Source organism: Mauremys mutica, chromosome 11 (assembly GCF_020497125.1).
Source record: "Mauremys mutica isolate MM-2020 ecotype Southern chromosome 11, ASM2049712v1, whole genome shotgun sequence".
Lineage (NCBI taxonomy): Eukaryota > Metazoa > Chordata > Testudines > Geoemydidae > Mauremys > Mauremys mutica.
The window spans coordinates 230,522-248,553 of record NC_059082.1 but is presented as its reverse complement, the minus strand read 5'-3'; the positions used below and the strand labels follow the sequence as shown (position 1 = coordinate 248,553).

The 18,032-nt window shown below is 45.2% G+C and overlaps 1 protein-coding gene across 2 annotated transcripts in view; it reads left to right on the top strand.

The window, feature by feature from the left end:
- Positions 1-18,032, top strand: part of IQGAP1 (IQ motif containing GTPase activating protein 1) — a 190,134-nt gene that overhangs the window by 26,639 nt on the left and 145,463 nt on the right. For both annotated transcript variants that reach the window (XM_044981139.1, XM_044981138.1), the window contains exon 2: positions 9,837-9,936. In XM_044981139.1, the coding sequence (XP_044837074.1) occupies positions 9,857-9,936 (80 nt within the window). In that variant the 5' untranslated portion in view covers positions 9,837-9,856. The remainder of the gene's footprint in view (positions 1-9,836; positions 9,937-18,032) is intronic.

Below are 18,032 nucleotides of genomic sequence, written 5' to 3'. Positions count from 1 at the left end.
GGTGAAGTAATATCTTTTATTGGACTAACTTCTTTCGGTGAGAGAGAGAAGCTTTTGAGCTTACACAGAGCTCTTCAGGTCTGAGAAGTAGTCACAGTGTTGCAGCTAACCTGAAGATGAGCTCTGTGAGCATGTCTTTCTCACCAACAGAAGTTAGTCCAATTAAAAAATGTTACCTTTACACCTTGTTTCTTAATAGCCTAAGACCAACAACACTGCAGCCTACAAATATGAATGGCTTGACATCCATTTATGCACTTGCAAATAAGAAGCTGGCCCTTGCTAACACTATCGGTTTGTGCTGAATTTAAACTTACCTTTAAAAGTCATGACATATTTGTCTCCTGTTACTCATGGGAGAATTCTGTGCCAAAAAATTAAAAATTCTGCGAACAATATTTTAAAATCCTGCATATGTTGTTTGTCAAAATAACACTATATAAACATGCCAGTTTGAATTATTTTGGTAATTTATTTCAAAATACCTGTCAGTAACTATGTCTGTAACAGTACAGGCAAATAAATAAATAAATCACGAAATATTTTTTTGACAAATAGATTCCTTACTAGGCATATTAATACAAAACTTGAGTAATTTATTTAAACTACAATACAGAAATGTATTTCTGCATCCCTCAGAAGCAGTGTAAAGGCTTGGGGGAGTCAGGGGTAATGGAGGAGCTGAGGGACAGGGAAGGAGCCTGGGACTATACCTGGAGAGTTGTTGAGTGTGGGTGGGAGAAATATGCAACTGTTTCTTTTGAGGGGAGAATTGTTAGCAAATTGGGGAGATTTCCCCCTTGCTGACACTGGTTGACTCTGAGCCTTTCCTGTTCAGTCAGGCACATCTGCTCCTGCCCCCATGTGGCCCTGGAGCCCCCTCCCATTTAGTCCCTGGCTCAGTGCTGTCACCGCACTAGTTCCCTAGCCCACACCCCAGTCTGTCCCCCCACTAACCCCCTTCTGAACCCAAGTCTGTGACCCCCCAGTAGCCCTGTGTGCCGCACTATGCCTCCTAACCTGGCTCCACCAGCAGGCTGTTGTAATGAAAGTAGCTGGCTGCTAGCTGTTGCTGCCAGTCAGTCAGTTGTTCTGGTGCCACAGCGGCCTGTGGTGGGAGAAAGGCAGAACTGCAGCACTTTGTGGGCAACTATTTTTTGCAGAGGAGAAAAATAAAATTCTACACCGGATATGAATTCTCTGTGTATGCAGTTGCGCAGAGTTCTCTCAGGAATAGACTCTTATGTTTGTGATAATAGCTTTCCAAAAGTAACCCAATGCTGTGTTATCTTCCACAATCTGCAGGCAGACAGCTGTGTTGCTGCCATTGCTGCTTAGTGCTTTCATAAGCATATTCAGTGTGTAACTCCATGCTGGTGGTGATCAGTGTTGCAACATTGACGTTAGCAGGTTTCATGCTATTTTCCCCTCTGATTTTGCTTGGGAAAACTATTAGAAACCAGCTGAGGTAGTGACTTATTAATAATGTAGGAAAGGACTCAAAAATGGAGGCTGAGGTGGGAGTAGAATAGTGGAGACCTATTGGTAACAGTGAGGGTGCTGGAAGAAGGGGTAGAATAAAGGAGAGCCACCCCTCTTGAAGCCTCCAAGAAGTTGTGTGGGGTAGTAGTGGCAAGATGAGAGAGGTTCTCTCTGCCAATAACCAGAAGGAAGCACCTCCATCCTCAAATATATCAGAGCTGCTCTAGACAGACTAATATGAAGGATGGAAACCCCTGAATTGGTACAGGGACTAGTAGCCTGCGGGTGTGTACAATATAACTAAACTTGTTTTTTGTTAGTGTCAGGGCCGTCTCCAGGCACCAGCGCAGCAAGTTGGTGCTTGGGATGGCCCATGGAAGGGGGTGGCACGTCCGGGTCTCCGTCAGCAGTTCAGCGGTGGGTCCCTCGGTCTCTCTCGGAGGGAAGGACCGGCTGTCAAATTGCTGCCGAAGAATGAAGCGGCCTGGTAGAACAGCCGCCAAAGTGCCGCCGATCACGACTTTTTTTTTTTTTTTGCTGCTTGGGGCAGCAAAAAAGCTGGAGCCGGCCCTGGTTAGTGTCCATCTGCATAATTTTTGGGCACCTCCCCAAAGATAGTAACCACAGTTGCAAACAATTGGTGCTATGTTTTTTTTTAAATCTCTATTTCTTCCCTTCCTTCTCTCCTAATATTCCTCTTCTTCCCACCTCCCCCTTCTTGTCTTCACAACTCTTTTCTTCTTTTTTAGTCATTTTTTTTAGTTGCAGCTGTGGGAAAACTAAGTCAAATAAATATTTTACACTTTGTACTGAAGGCTGTGAAACTTGTAGTCATTTTTATCTCCTTGGACATGAGTACCAAAGCCTTGACTCTGTCTTGCTCTGAGGTTGACAGCTTCATAGCTCCAGTGGAACATAAGAGTTGGGGGAAGTTCCTGGTTGTGAAGAGAGACACCTTTCTGAGGTATCTTGGGCTGGTTCCATGGGGGACTTTAAAGATTAGTATTAAGACCTTATATTTGATTCTCTGGGGAGTTGGTGTAATGAGTGGAATACTGGTGTGATGGACCTTTCAGTGGCTAGCAGGAGGGGAGGTGGGCTTCTCAGTGGGGTGTTGTCCCTGAACTTTGCTGGTATAGTCTATTCCCTTGCAGTCTTTTGTATCAAACTATGGCAGGTGTTTGACAGCTTTTTCATACCTTATTTAAAATCTTTTTCACATAAAAATGAATTAAAACATGTATCCATTCAAATGCTACAGCAGGGGTTCTCAAACTGGGGATCGCAAGGTTATTACGTGGGGTTTCAAGCTGTCAACCTCCACCCCAAACCTCGCTTTGCCTCCTGCATTTATAATGGTGTTAAATATGTAAAAAGTGTTTTTAATTTATAAGGGGGGTGTCACTCAGAGGCTTGCTATGTGAAAGGGGTTACTAGTACAAAAGTTTAAGAACCCCTGTGCTACAGGCTTAGAATTGTTCAAAAAAGCATCTTCCCTTCTACTAATGTACTGCAGCAAGCACACTCATTAGTCTTTATTGTCTGAATGAATAGTTTCATTTGATGTAAGGTGTGACTATTACAAGGGGCCAAGGTCCCACTTTACCCCTTAAGCCATAAAAAAGGGAATACTTTTTTACACAGTTTGTCTCTGGAACTAACTCCCACAAGAAATCATTGAGGCTAAGATACCCAACCCAGACCTCATCTCTTGGTTTAAAAAAATTGACATTTATATGGATGAGAACATCTGCAGTTGGTTACATTAAATAAATACAAATTGAAGGGCTATAAACTCTCAGGTTTCAGGGCATAAGCCAACCTCTGACTGACAGGGTTAGGAAGAAACTTCCCCTATAGGGAAGTTATTTCAGAACTGCCCACTGTGGGATTTCTTATAATTTCCTTGAAGCATCAGGTACTGCCCTCTGTCAGATGCAGGATACTGGACTGCATGGACCATTGGTTTGATCTAGTATGGCAATTCCTATGTTTTAAAACAAAGCAACCGCCTAACAAAACAAACAAAGAAAGATTTGGGTTTCTGTTGTGACAGGCCAGTGATAATTGTAGATTTTCAGTTTGAAAAACAATAAAAGTCCATTGACCACTGCAGATTCTCCTTTTTAATATAGCAGAAAATAGGGTTGAGATTTTCAAAGCTTCCATTACAGTTAGTGGAAGAGATATAGCTAAATCCCCTGAACTACTCTGAGAACTTAAACTTAGGCTTCTACATCAACAGCAAAATGCAAGTGAGATGTCCTTTGGTTCCAAGTTCAGGTATAACAAGGAACTTTGGGTGCCACTATATGTTTCCTTTCCTGCACTGCAAAGAGCAATAGGATTGTGAGATGGAGGTACTCCCATTTGCTCTGTGTGTGATACCTGTCTCTCCATTCATGTTCTTTCTGCACCCTCCCCACATGGATAAAACATCCAGTCACCCTTCTGTATACTTCCCTTGACACAAGAAGAGCATTCCTTGGTTCCTTCTGCTACAAGAGGACTCCTTTTTCCCACTGATGTGATTGTGTCCCTTTTAAATGAATTCATATTACATAAAAAACTGTTTAAATTTGCAATCTGAATGAAATGTTAGCACTGAAAAGTCAGGAAATTGCAATGTTAATGCTAAACCTTAGGCCTGCCCCTTCGTGCTGTATGCATTGTAATACAGTCTTTAATTACATGACTGCATGCTATTATTTTCACAGGACCCATTCATTGTTCAATGTATAGTTTAGAACAGTGTTTTTCAAACCGTGGGTCGCGACATATAAGGTCCTGGGTTGCCTTACTCTGGTCCGGGACGTTAAAAGTCCCGTCAGTGTTGCTGCTTACCTAAGGTAGGCTAGTGCCTACCTTTTCTGATACCGTGCTGTGTGCTGGAAGTGGCCAGCAGCAGGTCCAGCTTCTAGGTAGGGGGGCCATGGGGCTCCGCCGTGAGCACCAGCTCCGCACTCCCATTGGCCGGCAACTGACCAACGGGAACCGGTGGGGGCAGTGCCTGTGGGCAAGAGTCGCACGGAGCGCCTTGCGTGCCTCTGCGTAGGAGCAGACCTGCTGCTGGCCACTTCTGGGGCACAGCATGGTCTGTGGTGCACCCCGGCTGTGCCGCTGACCGGGAGCCACCAGAGTTAAGTCTGTACCCTGTGCCCCAATCCCCTGCCCTAGCCCTGAGCCCCCCCAAACCTGGAACCCCTTGCTGCACCCCAAACCCCTCATCCTCAGCCCCACCCCAGAGCCTTCACCCCCAGCCCAGAGCCCCGACCCCCTCCTGCACCCCAACCCCCTGCCCTAGCCCAGAGTCCTGTCTCATACCCTGAACCCCTCATTCCTGGCCCCACTCTGCAGCCCTCACCCCTGCAACCCAACCCTCTGCCCCAGCCCTGAGCCCCTCCCACACCCCAAGCCCTTCATCCCCAGCTCCGTTGGGTCGGGGTCATCAACCATTTTCTTCAAATGGGTCCCCAGAAAAAAAGATTGAAAACCACTGGTTTAGAAGATGTGCACTCAATGAGGCAGGGGTTCATAGTGAATGAGAAGATGGTCTTCTAGATTTGTGGCTCATTTTGGGCCTAGTTATGTTTGAAGTTATCACAGTATAAATCTGACATAAATCCATTGAAACTAATGGTCTGATTCTGAATGTTCATGTATGTATATGAGTAGATTTGTACCCTCTGTACAGTGAATGAGGTAGGGATTTTCTCACTGAACAGAAATAAGCAAAAATAAGCTTGCTCAGCTGTCTCACTAATTGTGCACTAAATGAGTTGGGATTCTTAGGAAATACTGCCATGTGATTATGTAGTTTAAATACTGTATTGCAGTGCAGATTCACAAGGAGGCAGTGTTAATGTTGCACAGGCCCCAGACCTGGCCCACAGCAGTTCAAAGCTGCATTGCATGGAAAACCTGGCTTAGCTCCAATTTGGACGCTGCCCAGTGTGGAGGGAATGTCTGTGTAATTTAGTTATGGAGGTTTAATAAGCCTCTATTAAGCATGTGTAAACTGCACTTTTTCAGAGATCTATAACTTGGCCAAATTTGGGTGGATTTTTATGGGCACAGCAAAAGGATTGCTCCAACAGAGGCCATCTCTGCCTAAATTTCAAGTTCCTGTCCCAAAGAATGGGGCCACTAAAGCTTCTCCGTTTTAGTTCGTTTCAATGCCAAAACCTTTAGGATGGAAATGCTTAGGCATCCTTAATATGATAGCTTTTTTTACATGCTCCAGCTACAGTAAATTTTAAAATCTCATTCACATAAAATATTTATATACATAAAATCTCATTCACATAAAATATTTCTTCTTACGTATATAAATATTTTATGTGAATGAGATTTTTTTTTTTAGGCGGCTATTCATGTCTGGAATTAAAATGATCTCTAGTAATCTTATTCTGACTTCCTGCATAACACGAGATTTAGAACTTTGCACATGGTAATGTAATTTCATGTAATGAATGCAATATAAATAATGCAGTCTAACAGGACATAACTTGAAGATGTCTTATTTTATTGAATAGGTTGGGGGGCAGTTAGTGGTTCTTAACGTTCATTACACATATGAAATGGGATGTGTTGTATTAATTTCATGGGTGAAAATTGTTAAAGGTCTTATAAACAAGCATTTATACTGAAACTTGAGAGAGAGGACAGGAGGAATCATAGAATATTAGGGTTGGAAGAGACCTCAGGAGGTCATCTAGTCCAATCCCCTGTTCAAAGCAGGACCAACACCAACTAAATTAGGGGTGGCCAACCTGAGCCTGAGAAGGACCCAGAATTGACCAATGTACATTGCCAAAGAGCAACAGTAATACGTCAGCAGCCCCACATCAGCTCTCCCAGGGCCTCCCACCAACTTGCAGCTCCACCGATCAGCGCCTCCCCTTCCCTCCCAGCACCTCCCAATCAGCTGTTTCGTGGCATGGAGGAGGAGCGAGGGCACTGCAGGCTCAGGGGAGGGGGCTGGAAGGGGTGGAGTGGGAGCAGGGCCTGTGTCCTCATTTCCCTTTTTATAGATGGGCACTATATTTGCCCTTTCCCAGTCTTCTGGACTCTCTCTCATCCTCCATGAATTCTCAAAGATAATCGCTAATGGCTCAGATATCTTCTCAGTCAGCTCCTTGAGTATTCTAGGATGCATTTCATCAAGCCCTGGTGACTTGAAGACATCTAATTTGTCCAAGTAATTTTTAACATGTTATTTCCCTATTTTAGCCTCTTCTGATCCTACCTCACTTTCACTGGCATTCACTATTTGAGCTATGAGGTGACTGATAGCTCAAAAGATGAGGCTGGGATATTGACTCTTATCTTTGCCTTTGAAGAGATTATGAGAATCTTTGGTGAGAGCAGTTTCAGTGGAGTACAGGAGCCAGAAGCTGAATTGGAGGCGAGAAATACCAAACAGGGCTTGTAGATAGACCATTCAGTAATCTTAGAGATGAGATGGAGCAGTAATTATAGTGTGTGGGGAAAGAGCCAGAATTGACCAATGTACATTGCCTCACTAGAGAGTGAGAGGATTCAGGAGGGAATAAGTGGGCATTAGGGAGATCAGTGGATGAGATGGGGTCTCTGGGGTAAATGGAGGGGTTAGCAGTAAAGAGAAGACGAGGTACTTCTGTGCCAGTGACAGGAGAGAAAGGGAAGAATCATTTTTCGATTATTGTGTTTTCTTTAATTTGTAATGGACAGCTTGATTTGGCCATCAAGCCAGTGCAGGACCGTGGAAAAATTGGACCCAGGTTTAATCCTGTTTGTTATAGTATGGAGTCATAATGAATCAGAGCCATGTAGAGGCACTGTGTTCTAGTAGAGAGGGACATAGACAAGGAACCAGGAGTCCTGGGTTCTTTTTCTGGTTCTGATACTGATCTGCTGTGACACCTTGGGGGGGGGAGGGGATGGACAGGAGGGATAGCTCAGTGGTTTGAACATTGGCCTGCTAAACCCAGGGTTGTAAATTCAATCCTTGAGGGGGCCATTTAGGGATCTGGGGCAAAAATCTGTCTGGGGATTGGTCCTGCTTTGAGCAGGGGGTTGGACTAGATGACCTCCTGAGGTCCCTTCCAACCCTGAGATTCTCTGATTCTAAGTCATTTGCCCTCTCTGTTTTCTGTTTCCCCTCCCACTCTTTGTCTTGTCTATTTAGATTGTAAGCCTGTGGTTTCAAAGGGCTTGGCTACACTTGCAAGTTGCAGCGCTGGTAGAGGCTTTCCAGCGCTGCAATTAGTAACCGTCCACACCTGCAAGGCACATCCAGCGCTGCAACTCCCTGGCTGCAGCGCTGGCTGTACACCTGGCCAGGTTGGGGTGTAGCGATTGCAGCGCTGGTGATCCAGCGCTGCTCATCAAGTGTGGACACACACCAGCGCTTTTATTGGCCTCCAGGGAATAAGGAGATATCCCAGAATGCTTTTAACTAAATTACTTCCTTTGTTTTGTTATGCAGCCTCTCTTTGTTTTGTTGTGAACTCCGATCGGAGCTCCGTTGAACTGCTTATCTAAAAAACAAACACTGATCACAGCAAACAGGAGCTATCTGTACCTGGCTGTGAACGATCAAATGAGAGGCAAGCAGTTTGCTTGACAGAGAAACAGCGTTGGATGCAGGCTGTTTGCAATTAAGACTAAGGGTTCACGAACATTTTGTGATTTTTCAATCCAGGGAAGCTAACACACAGTGTTGGCTCCAAAAATCCACTCTCTCTATCTTCCCCGCTCCCAGTCACAGTACACCACAGGGAGTGAGTGAAACAGTGGGGAGTCCGTGTTGGAGGCAGGCTGTTTGCAATTAAGAGTTAAGACTAAGGGCTCGCGAACATTTTGTGATTTTTAAATCCAGGAAGCTAACACACAGTGTTGGCTCCAAAAATCCACTCTCTCTATCTTCCCCGCTCCCTGTCACAGTACACCACCCTCCACCCCCCTCTTTTGAAAAGCAAGTTGTTGCCACTTGAATGCTGGGATAGCTGCCCATAATGCAGCACTCCCAACAGCGCTGTAAATGCTGCAAATGTGGCCACACACCAGCGCTGGCCCTGCACAGCTGCACGACCAGCACTGTAACTCCCAGCGCTGCAACTTTCAAGTGTAGCCAAGCCCTTCTTTTTAAGCACAAGATCACTTTTTGAATTTAAGTGCAATCCAGGATCTACCCCACCCATTCCCCAAAGCTCCACCCCTTCCCCCAAGGGCCCACTGTGCTGATTCCACCCCCCCTCCCTTCATTGCTTGCTCTCTCCCACCCTCACTCAGTTTCACCAGGCTGGGGCAGGGAGTTGGGGTGTGGGCCCTGGGCTGGGACTGAGGGGTTTGGAGTGTGGGAGTGGGCTCCTGGCTGAGCCTATGCCAGGGGGTTAGGGTGCAAGAGGAGGTGAGGGTTGCGAGCTCTGAGAGGGAGTTTGGGTGCAGGAAGGGGCTCCAGGCAGGGTGTTGGGGTGCAAGATGGGGTTTGAGGTTCAGGAGGAGGTACAGGGTGCTGGCTCCAGGAGGGGGCTCAGGGCTGGGGCAGAGGGTTGGGGTACAGGAGGGGGTATGGGGTGCTGGCTACAGGAGGGGATTAAGAGCTGGGGCAGGGGGTTCTGGGTGCAGGAGGGAGTACGGGGTGCTGGCTCCAGGAGGGGGCTTAGGGGTGGAGGTTGGGGTGCGGGTGGGGTGTGGGCTCCCACTGGGTGGCACTAACCTCGGGTGGTGGCGCAGCAGGGTTAAGGCAGGCTCCCTGCCTGCCCCAGCCCCACGCCGCTCCTGGAAGCTGATGGCACGTCCTTGCGCCGTGACCCTGGGGGGAGGGGCATATGGCTCCGTGCACTGCCCATCCCTGCAGGCACTGCTCCCGCAGCTCCCATTGGCCTCAGTTCCCTGTGCCCAGCCAATGGGAGCTGTGCTTGCTGGCAGGAGTAACACACGGAAACCCTCTGCCCCCCATGCAGGGACGTGCTGGCCGCTTCCAGGAGCAGCGCAGGGCCAGGGCAGGCAGGGAGCCTGCCTTAGCCCTGTTGCGTTGATGGACTTTTAGTGGCCAGAGATTGTGATCGACTGGCAGACGCTCCGCAATCAATCTACTGGTTGGTGACCACTGCTGTAAATTCTTTCGGTAAAGGACTCTACCTTCCTATATGTTCGTAAAGTGCCTACCACAATCAGTCCTCTATGGCCTCCAGGTGCTATTGTAATACATAGAATATAGAATATGCTGTGTGCACTGATATGGCTCTCCTTGGGCAAGATGACACATTTTACTGTGGAGATAGGTGCAAGCTGCTGAAGTCAAGGGTCGCTTATATACATGCATATCAGGTATGTTGAAGACTGACAGTGTTTTTGACTCTTTTCAGCTGTCCTGGATAATGAGAGGATGACAGCAGAGGAGATGGATGAGAGAAGACATCAGAATGTGGCTTATGAGTATCTTTGTCATCTGGAGGAAGCAAAGAGGTAAGGAGGGGAGGCTTGAAACTATTGAGATATTGAGAGGTATTATTGTACCTGCTTAAGAGAGTATTTGGACATAATTTAGTCCTTGACTGTTGTTGAGTGGCTATATGAGGTAGATAGCTAGAAAATGTGTACATATTGTATAATTGGGAGAGGAAACAGTGTATGAGGTCAGTGCAGAAAACTATGTTGATGTAATTGGCTTACCCTGTATGCATATGTAATTTAAAAATATTGTATGTGTAAAATTTTATGCCTGCATTATAGGTGAAGAGAGTAGTGACACAGGTAAGACTACCTAACACTTTCCACTATAATCCTCTGTTTTTAGTTCCTTATAACTTTGCCAAAATGTTATGGTTTTGGATGAAATTTTCCATGGTGGGTCTCAGCCTCAAGTTTCCAAGAACAAGATTTGGGAAAAATAATTTTGCCAATATTAATACATTTTTTCCAAGCATTTTGAACAATTCTAGTGCTTTTGAAATTTGGTGGAAAATTTGAAATTTGGCAGGTGATTGGTCTTGGGGTCAGAGAGATGACTGTTGTTGACTCCATGAAAACCCAGCCATATTTGGCCAAGATACAAGATGGAGTATCTTGGCAGTAGAACTTGTTCTACACTTGCTCCTTAATTTTCTGAATGTTCCACCTGTACATGTTTCCAAGCTGTACAAAGTTGCATGAGTCTGCCTGCATATCCTTCTCCTTCAAAATATCCTTTTTAGGAAAAAGCACATTGAGCTGGGAGCCATGAAACTGTGAATTTAAATCTTACCTCTTCCAGTGATTGTTGACTATCTGAGCACAAGGTCACTTCTGGTACAGTTGGGAGTAGAACCCACGGCTCTAATATGGCAAACTCAAGTTGAATCCACTTGCGCAGCTTTCCAAAAGAGTCTGCTATATTTATGTGCTTGGTTATGCACCTTGCAAAATGGGGCTACTTCTGTATATATATCTCACTGTTTCAGTGTATGATGTATTCCTCTCTAGAAACTGGTTCATAAACAAGCCACTGTGATAGTACTTCAGCTCTAGTGGTAGAGGTCGAGGCTGCAGTGCTGAAGATCCCAGGTTCAAACTCTGCTGACCACTCATTCAATGATCAGTGCATGTTATGGAATTTATTTTTCAGTTTACTTCCTTCCAGGTCAATATGAAGATGTCCTGATAGTGAGGCTTACTGGTTCTGCTGAGTGAGCAGGATTCCATTTTCTGTTTCCATCAGTTGTAGGCTGAATGAGGTATTGTCTAATTCCCATCAGCTCAGCTGGAGCTTTGTGTCAGCTCCTGTTTGGACTTCCGGAGATGTTTCTCCCCAGCTTCCTTTTCTATTTCATTGGTGACCTCATGCAATTGGCTGGGAGTGACAGTTTGGACTGGAAATGCGTCTGACGAAGTGGGTATTCACCCACGAAAGCTTATGCACCAATACACCTGTTAGTCTTTAAGGTGTCACAGGACTCATTGTTGCTTTTTGTAGTTTGGACTGGAAATATATTGGAATGTGCATATAGAACTGTATTTTCTGAGCAGTGGGTGAAGGATGGGGGAGGATTGGAATAGACTACCACCATCTTTTCCTCATTCTGAATACTTTCCTTATGACTCATTGGAAATAGTAATGAAAAGCAGAAAGGGAACTGAGGAGCAGCAGCTGCTTGCGCTGAATTACATTTAGAGTAGCATTTGTTTTGTTTTCATTTTGTTTCTTTATGGTGGTGTGGATGGGGCATGTGGAGGAACATGGTACTCTGAAGCAGCTGGCAGCACGTCCCTTCAGTCCGGGGGGGAGAGGGAAGGAGGCAGAGGGCTCCTGCATTGCCTCCTTCCAGGCATCACCCCCTGCAGCTCCCATTGGCCGGGAACAGGGAACCGCGGCCAATGGGAGCTTTGTGGGAGGTACCTGGAGGCGCGGCAAGAGCAGCAGACGCACAGAACCCCTCCCCCTCCCTCTCCCCCAGGGGCTTCAAGGACACAGTTCTAGCTACTTCCTGGAACAGAGCGGCGCGGGGCCGGAGGCCAGGGCAGGCAGGCAGGGAGCCTGCCCTGGCCCCAGTGTGTGCTGCTGCCACCCCAGAGCCGCTCTAGGTAAGCGGCGCTGGGCTAGAGCTCGCACACTGAACCCCTCCTGCACCCCAACTCCCTACCCTGAGCCCCCTGCCATATCCTGCACCCCTCCTGCACCCCATCTCCCTGCTCTGAGCCCCCGCCGCACCCTGCACCCTTTCTGCACCCCCTGGGGCAGTGCTGGGGTGGGGACTTCGGGGAAGGGGTTGGAATGGAGCAGGGAAGGGGTGGGAAGAGGCGGGGCCTCATGGAAGGGGTGGAGTGGAGGCGGGGCCGGAGGCAGCGAGGGGTGTGTGTCAGTGATGTGGCCCTCAGGTCAATGCACTAGTCCTCATGTGGCCCTCATGGTCATTTGAGTTTGAGACCCCTGGACTAGATGATCATAACGGTCCCTTTTGGCCTCAATCTATGAATTATAGAAGTCCATGTGGCAGGAAATGAGACCCTTTCAGGGTTTTTCTGCTTTGTACATTGTTCTCTTCTTAGTTAATTGTGAAGCCAACAGGTTCTGCTTATATCAGAACTCCACAAAAATTCTGTCTACTTGTCTGAGACAGTAGCTCTCTTCCTCTCTCCTGTCCAAAGATTTTTGCTGAGACTCTCAAGTGCCTTCCCATTCTGTCTCCTTTTTCACATCTTCTGAGCTGGTATCTCAGTATTTTGTTTGGTGCAGTAGTTTAGACCTATGCTGTGAGAGCTGTATTTATGTTTAAAACAACAACAAAAAGTTTGGGTTCTGGCACCTCCCCTAGGATTCCTGTGCTGCTGTCTGATCATGCTTTAGCAAGTATGGATACAGGGCAGGCAGTTTTCTGTTGAGAATTGCCTCTTCAGATCAGATGTGTACATCTACTGTGCGTCCCATGCCAAGTGAAATAAAGACAGTTGGGACTATGGTCTATTATAGAATTTAGCACTGACCATTCAGATCTGCAGGAGAATGTGCCTTTACTGCTTTCTACATGGTTCTGGGACCCATCCCATAGGGATGAGGTAGTGCTTTCAAAAGAAGTAGATGGTTGTGATACACATAGGGTATCAGTGATGTAGAGAAAGGTAGAATAGAGGTCCTGCAAGCCAAATTTAGGCTGCAAGATAAGAGATTTAAAGTTCAGGACCTCCATGGTAGTAGTCTCTGAAAGTCTTCCAGTTTCACATGCTCCCTGCCAGTTGGGCAGAATTCCAGGGTCTTAATGCATGGATGAGACAATGGTGTTGAGAGGAGGGATTTAGGTTTATTAGGAACTGGGGAACCTTTTGGGAAAGGAGCAACTTATACAGGAAGGACGGGCTCCACCTAAATTGAAATGGAACCAGATTTCTGGCATGTACAATTAAAAAGGTTGTAGAGGAATCTTTAAACTAAAGGCTGGGGAGAGCCGACAGGTGTGGAGGAGCACGTGGTTCAGATAGAGACATCCCTTAAGGGAGGATTTATTAAAGGGGATGCTCTATATCAGGGGTTCTCAAACTGGGAGTCAGGACCCCTCAGGGGGTCGCGAAGTTATTACATGAGGGGTTGCGAGCTGTCAGCCTTCACCTCAAACCCCACTTTACCTCCAGCATTTATAATGGTGTTCAATATATAAAAAAGTGTTTTTAAATGATAATTGGGGGCACACTCAGAGGGTTGCTATGTGAAAGGGTCACCGGTACAAAAGTTTGAGAACCACTGCTCTATATCCTAGTAAAGATGAGAGAGGATAGAAGTTGATAAAGTACAGGTCAGAACCGAAAAGAAACAGTTAAGCGAAAAAGAGTCCCATTGAATTACATCACATGAAGGCAGGCACCTAAATATTGACAGATTTTATAAGTGCTTGTATACATATGCTAGAAGTCTAAATACTAAGATGGATGAACTTGATTGCCTGGTATTAGACAGCTATTGCCAGGACTATACTGGCTGGTGTTCCTCAATTTGCTTGCAGTAGCCTGGCACTGCACTCTGTAGGACCAAAATGAATACGCTCTAGGAATTATTTTGGGGAAGTTCTGTGGCCTATATACCTCTATACAGGAGTTAAGACTAGATGATCACAATGGTCCTTTCTGGCCTTTGAATCTATGAATATCCAATAATGTTTGAAATACACCTCTACCCTGATATAACACAGTCCTCGGGAGCCAAAAAATCTTACTGTGTTATAGGTGAAACTGCATTCTATCGAACTTGGTTTGATCTGCTGGAGTGCGCAACCCCGCCCCCCCCGAGCACTGCTTTGCTGCATTATATCGGGTCGCGTTATATCGGGGTAGAGGTGTACTGGATTTTGGAGCTGGTTCTTGGTGCTGGGCACTAGATGAGATTGGGGGAAGTCCATTGATATAAATTTAACTAGGATATTGCCCCTAGCATGGGCAGACCTGGTGGAGAAGCAGGGAAAGTCAGTTTTTCAAGGAAAGAGAAGAAACTGCTTTCCATCTCTTGGTATTTTGTTAGGTAGAATGTGTGGTTTCAGAGTAGCAGCCGTGTTAGTCTGTATCCGCAAAAAGAACAGGAGTACCTGTGGCACCTTAGAGACTAACAAATTTATTTGAGCATAAGCTTTCGTGGGCATCCAAAGAAGTGGGCTATAGCCCCCGAAGCTTATGCTCAAATAAATTTGTTAGTCTCTAAGGTGCCACAAGTACTCCTCTTCTTTTTGTAGAATGTGTGGTTATTGAGAGAGTCTCACTCCTGCATGGCTTGTCATTTTTAGTGTGAATTGAGTTGCTGGTTATTGGTTACTCCTGGATCAGTTTTGGCAACTAGTTGACAGTTTAATTGTGATCACTGAAGTTCAGCTTGGGAGATTTTCTCCTGCAAATGAATTTGTGCCAGATTCTCACTAGAGTTTCTGTTGCTGCAGTGTTTCAGATGCTGTGCAAAGCCGTGCAGCAGGAGAAAGCTAGAATTAGTTACCTATTGACAGGAAGTCATTTTGAAGCAAAGATTCTCACCATTTTCTCATTTCCTCACCAGGGTACTGTCTTTGACTCCTTTAGGAGAGGCCTGTCTTTGGTTTCAGCTTTGATAGTAGGCTCAGGTTTGTTTGAAGCTCTCCTATCCCAAAACACACTTCTTAGCTGTGTGTATGGGAAACCTCATTCTCCTGCCTTCCCTCCAGAATACTAGAAGAGGAAAAGACAAACTCTTCTCTCCCTACTTCCCAACCCCCTCTGTCTCAATTTTACATTCTGAATAAAGGCTCTTTACAGAGACTATTAGATTCTGGAGAAGTGGGTGAGTTTCAGCAGCTAGAAAGGGAGTCTGGGCTTGTTATTTTTCTTGGATTTTAAGGCTGGAAGAAACCATTATGATCATCCAGTCTGACTTTTTGTATAACACAGTCAACAAACTTTCACCAAGTGATTTCTGCATTGAGCCCATAACTTCTGGGAAGAGTGATTTAAATCAAGGTAATTTAAAATAATTTAAAACAGTTAAAATGATTTAAATCATGTTGGGGCTTTGTAAAACTAATTTAAAATGTGTGCTATTGCAACTCTATTAAATTTTAAATTAAATTATAATGCCTGTTTTAGAATGCCACTCATTTGAGTTTTACAAAACTGCTATAGACATAAAACAAAATATTGAAAATTAAGGCCGTGATCCTGCACATATTTAAGCAGGTATACAACTTTACTTACATGAATAATCCCCTGTACTTTGACTTCAGTGGGATTACTCATGCTTAAATGGGGTTAACGATACTGGCCTCCTTTATAAAGTTCTTTGAGATCTATTGATGAAAAGCACTTTGTAAGATCTAGGTATTAAAGTTAAGCATATGCGTAAGTGTTTGTAGCATCAAGGTCTAAAATTGTGTTTTTATGAAAAACATTTCAAATCAATTTATTCAGTGTTAACATATATATAAACACAGGGCAAAATTGTCAAAGCCTATATTTAGGTACCTAAGGGTGGGATTTTCAAAAGCTCCTAAAGTGACTTAGGAGCACAAGTCCCATCAGCATCAAATTGGAAATCCTGATAGAAGTATTTCAGGTTTTTTGACTTGTAGACATTCAGTCTATGGGAAGGTGGTGTTGGTTGCAAATGTAGCCTGGGCTATCTTCAATTTTATGTTTTGGTGTATGTTCTCATAGTTAGGATGTTAATGAGGCTGTGGACTTGTTTTCTAGCATAGACGAGCACTTTAAATGTGAAATTTGCAAAATCTGAAATTCTACTAACAGGAGATTAATTAAAGAAACAAGAGCAAACCATCTACTTCATCAATTGAAGACTGTAAAATAGAAAGAAAGTAAAGAACTAACATGTAAATTAAAAAAATCTGATTTAAATATATATTTGGAGCATTGCCAGCAGATCTAGGGAAGTGATTATTCCCCTCTATTCAGCACTGGTGAGGCCACATCTGGAGTATTGCGTTCAGTTTTGGGTCCCCCACTACAGAAAGAATGTGGACAGACTGGAGAGAGTCCAGCGGAGGGCAACGAAAATGATCAGGGGGCTGGGGCACATGACTTATGAGGAGAGGCTGAGGGAACTGGGCTTGTTTAGTCTGCAGAAGAGAAGAATGAGGGGGGATTTAATAGCAGCCTTCAATTACCTGAAGGGGGGTTCCAAAGAGGATGGATCTCAGCTTTCTCAGTGGTGGCAAATGACAGAACAAGGGGCAATGGTCTCAAGTTGCAGTGGGGGCGGTCTAGGTTGGATATTAAGAAACACTATCTTACTAGGAGGGTAGTGAAGCACTGGAATGGGTTACCTAGGGAGGTGGTGGAATCTCCATCCTTACAGTTTTTAAGGCCCGGCTTGACGAAGCCCTGGCTGGGATGATTTAGTTGGTGTTGGTCCTGCTTTGAGGAGGGGGTTGGACCAGATGACTTCCTGAGGTGTCTTCCAATCCTAATCCTCTATGATTCTGTGATTCTATATTTGTGGTCAACCTGGGGAGGGGATTCTGTGCATAGTGGTAGCATAGAGCTAATTGTGGAGAAAAGCAGATAAACAGGATATTGAGGAGGACATCATTAGTGGAGCAGAGAGGTGGGAAAATGATGTGATAGAAGAAAAGGCTGGCTAAACAAAGTTTTTCATGGCCTTGAAGGTGAATTGAAGAGGGGCAAGAAGTAACTTGTGTGTTGGAGAGGCCAAGGAAGAGGAGGTTATAGTAATCAAGACAAGATGGTGAGGTCCTGCATGAGAATTTTAGGTGACTGGACAGATAGCAAATGTCATATCTTAAAGATGTTGTGGAGGAAGCAGTATCACAGGGGTTCTCAAACTGGGGGTTGGGACCCCTCAGGGGGTCATGAGGTTATTACATGGGGGGTCACGAGCTGTCAGCCTCCACCCCAAACACTGCTTTGCCTCCAGCATTTATAATGATGTTAAATATATAAACAAGTGTTTTTAATTTATGGGGGGTGGGGGGCACACTCAGAGGCTTATTATGTGAAAGAGGTCACCAGTAAAAAAGTTTGAGAACTACTGCAGTATCAGAATTTAGACATGGCCTGGATGTGCAGTATGGAGGAGAGAGATAATGTTGATGTCAGCAATGATAGAAAATGTGGGGAGTGGGAAAGTTTTGGAGGGAAGATGTGGGGCTTGCTCTTGACCATACTAAATTTGAAAGTGATAGAGAGGCTTCCAGGAACACATGTGGGATTGGATTGAGGGAGGCAGTTCAGTAGTGGAGAGGATAGCTTTAAGAGTCAATACTTTAAAGATTATAGTTAAAACCATGCGAACAGATCTGGATCAAAGAAAAGGTATAGAAAGAGAGAGGAAGAGAAGAGCGGATTGAAGACAAAGCTCTGTGGGACTCTTACAGAACATGGGGTAGAGGATAGGAGGAGAATCCGTTGAAAGATGCTGAAGAAATGACCAGAAAGGCAGAAGGCGGACCAGTGCTGAGTTTTAAAGCTGAAGGAGAACAGTATTTTGAGAAGGAAAGTATTATTGACCATGTTTAAGGCAGAAGAAAGGTTGAGAAGGATGAGGATGAAGAAGAGGCCCTGAGATATGGCCAGAACGAGATTGTTAGAGACTTCAATGGGTGTGT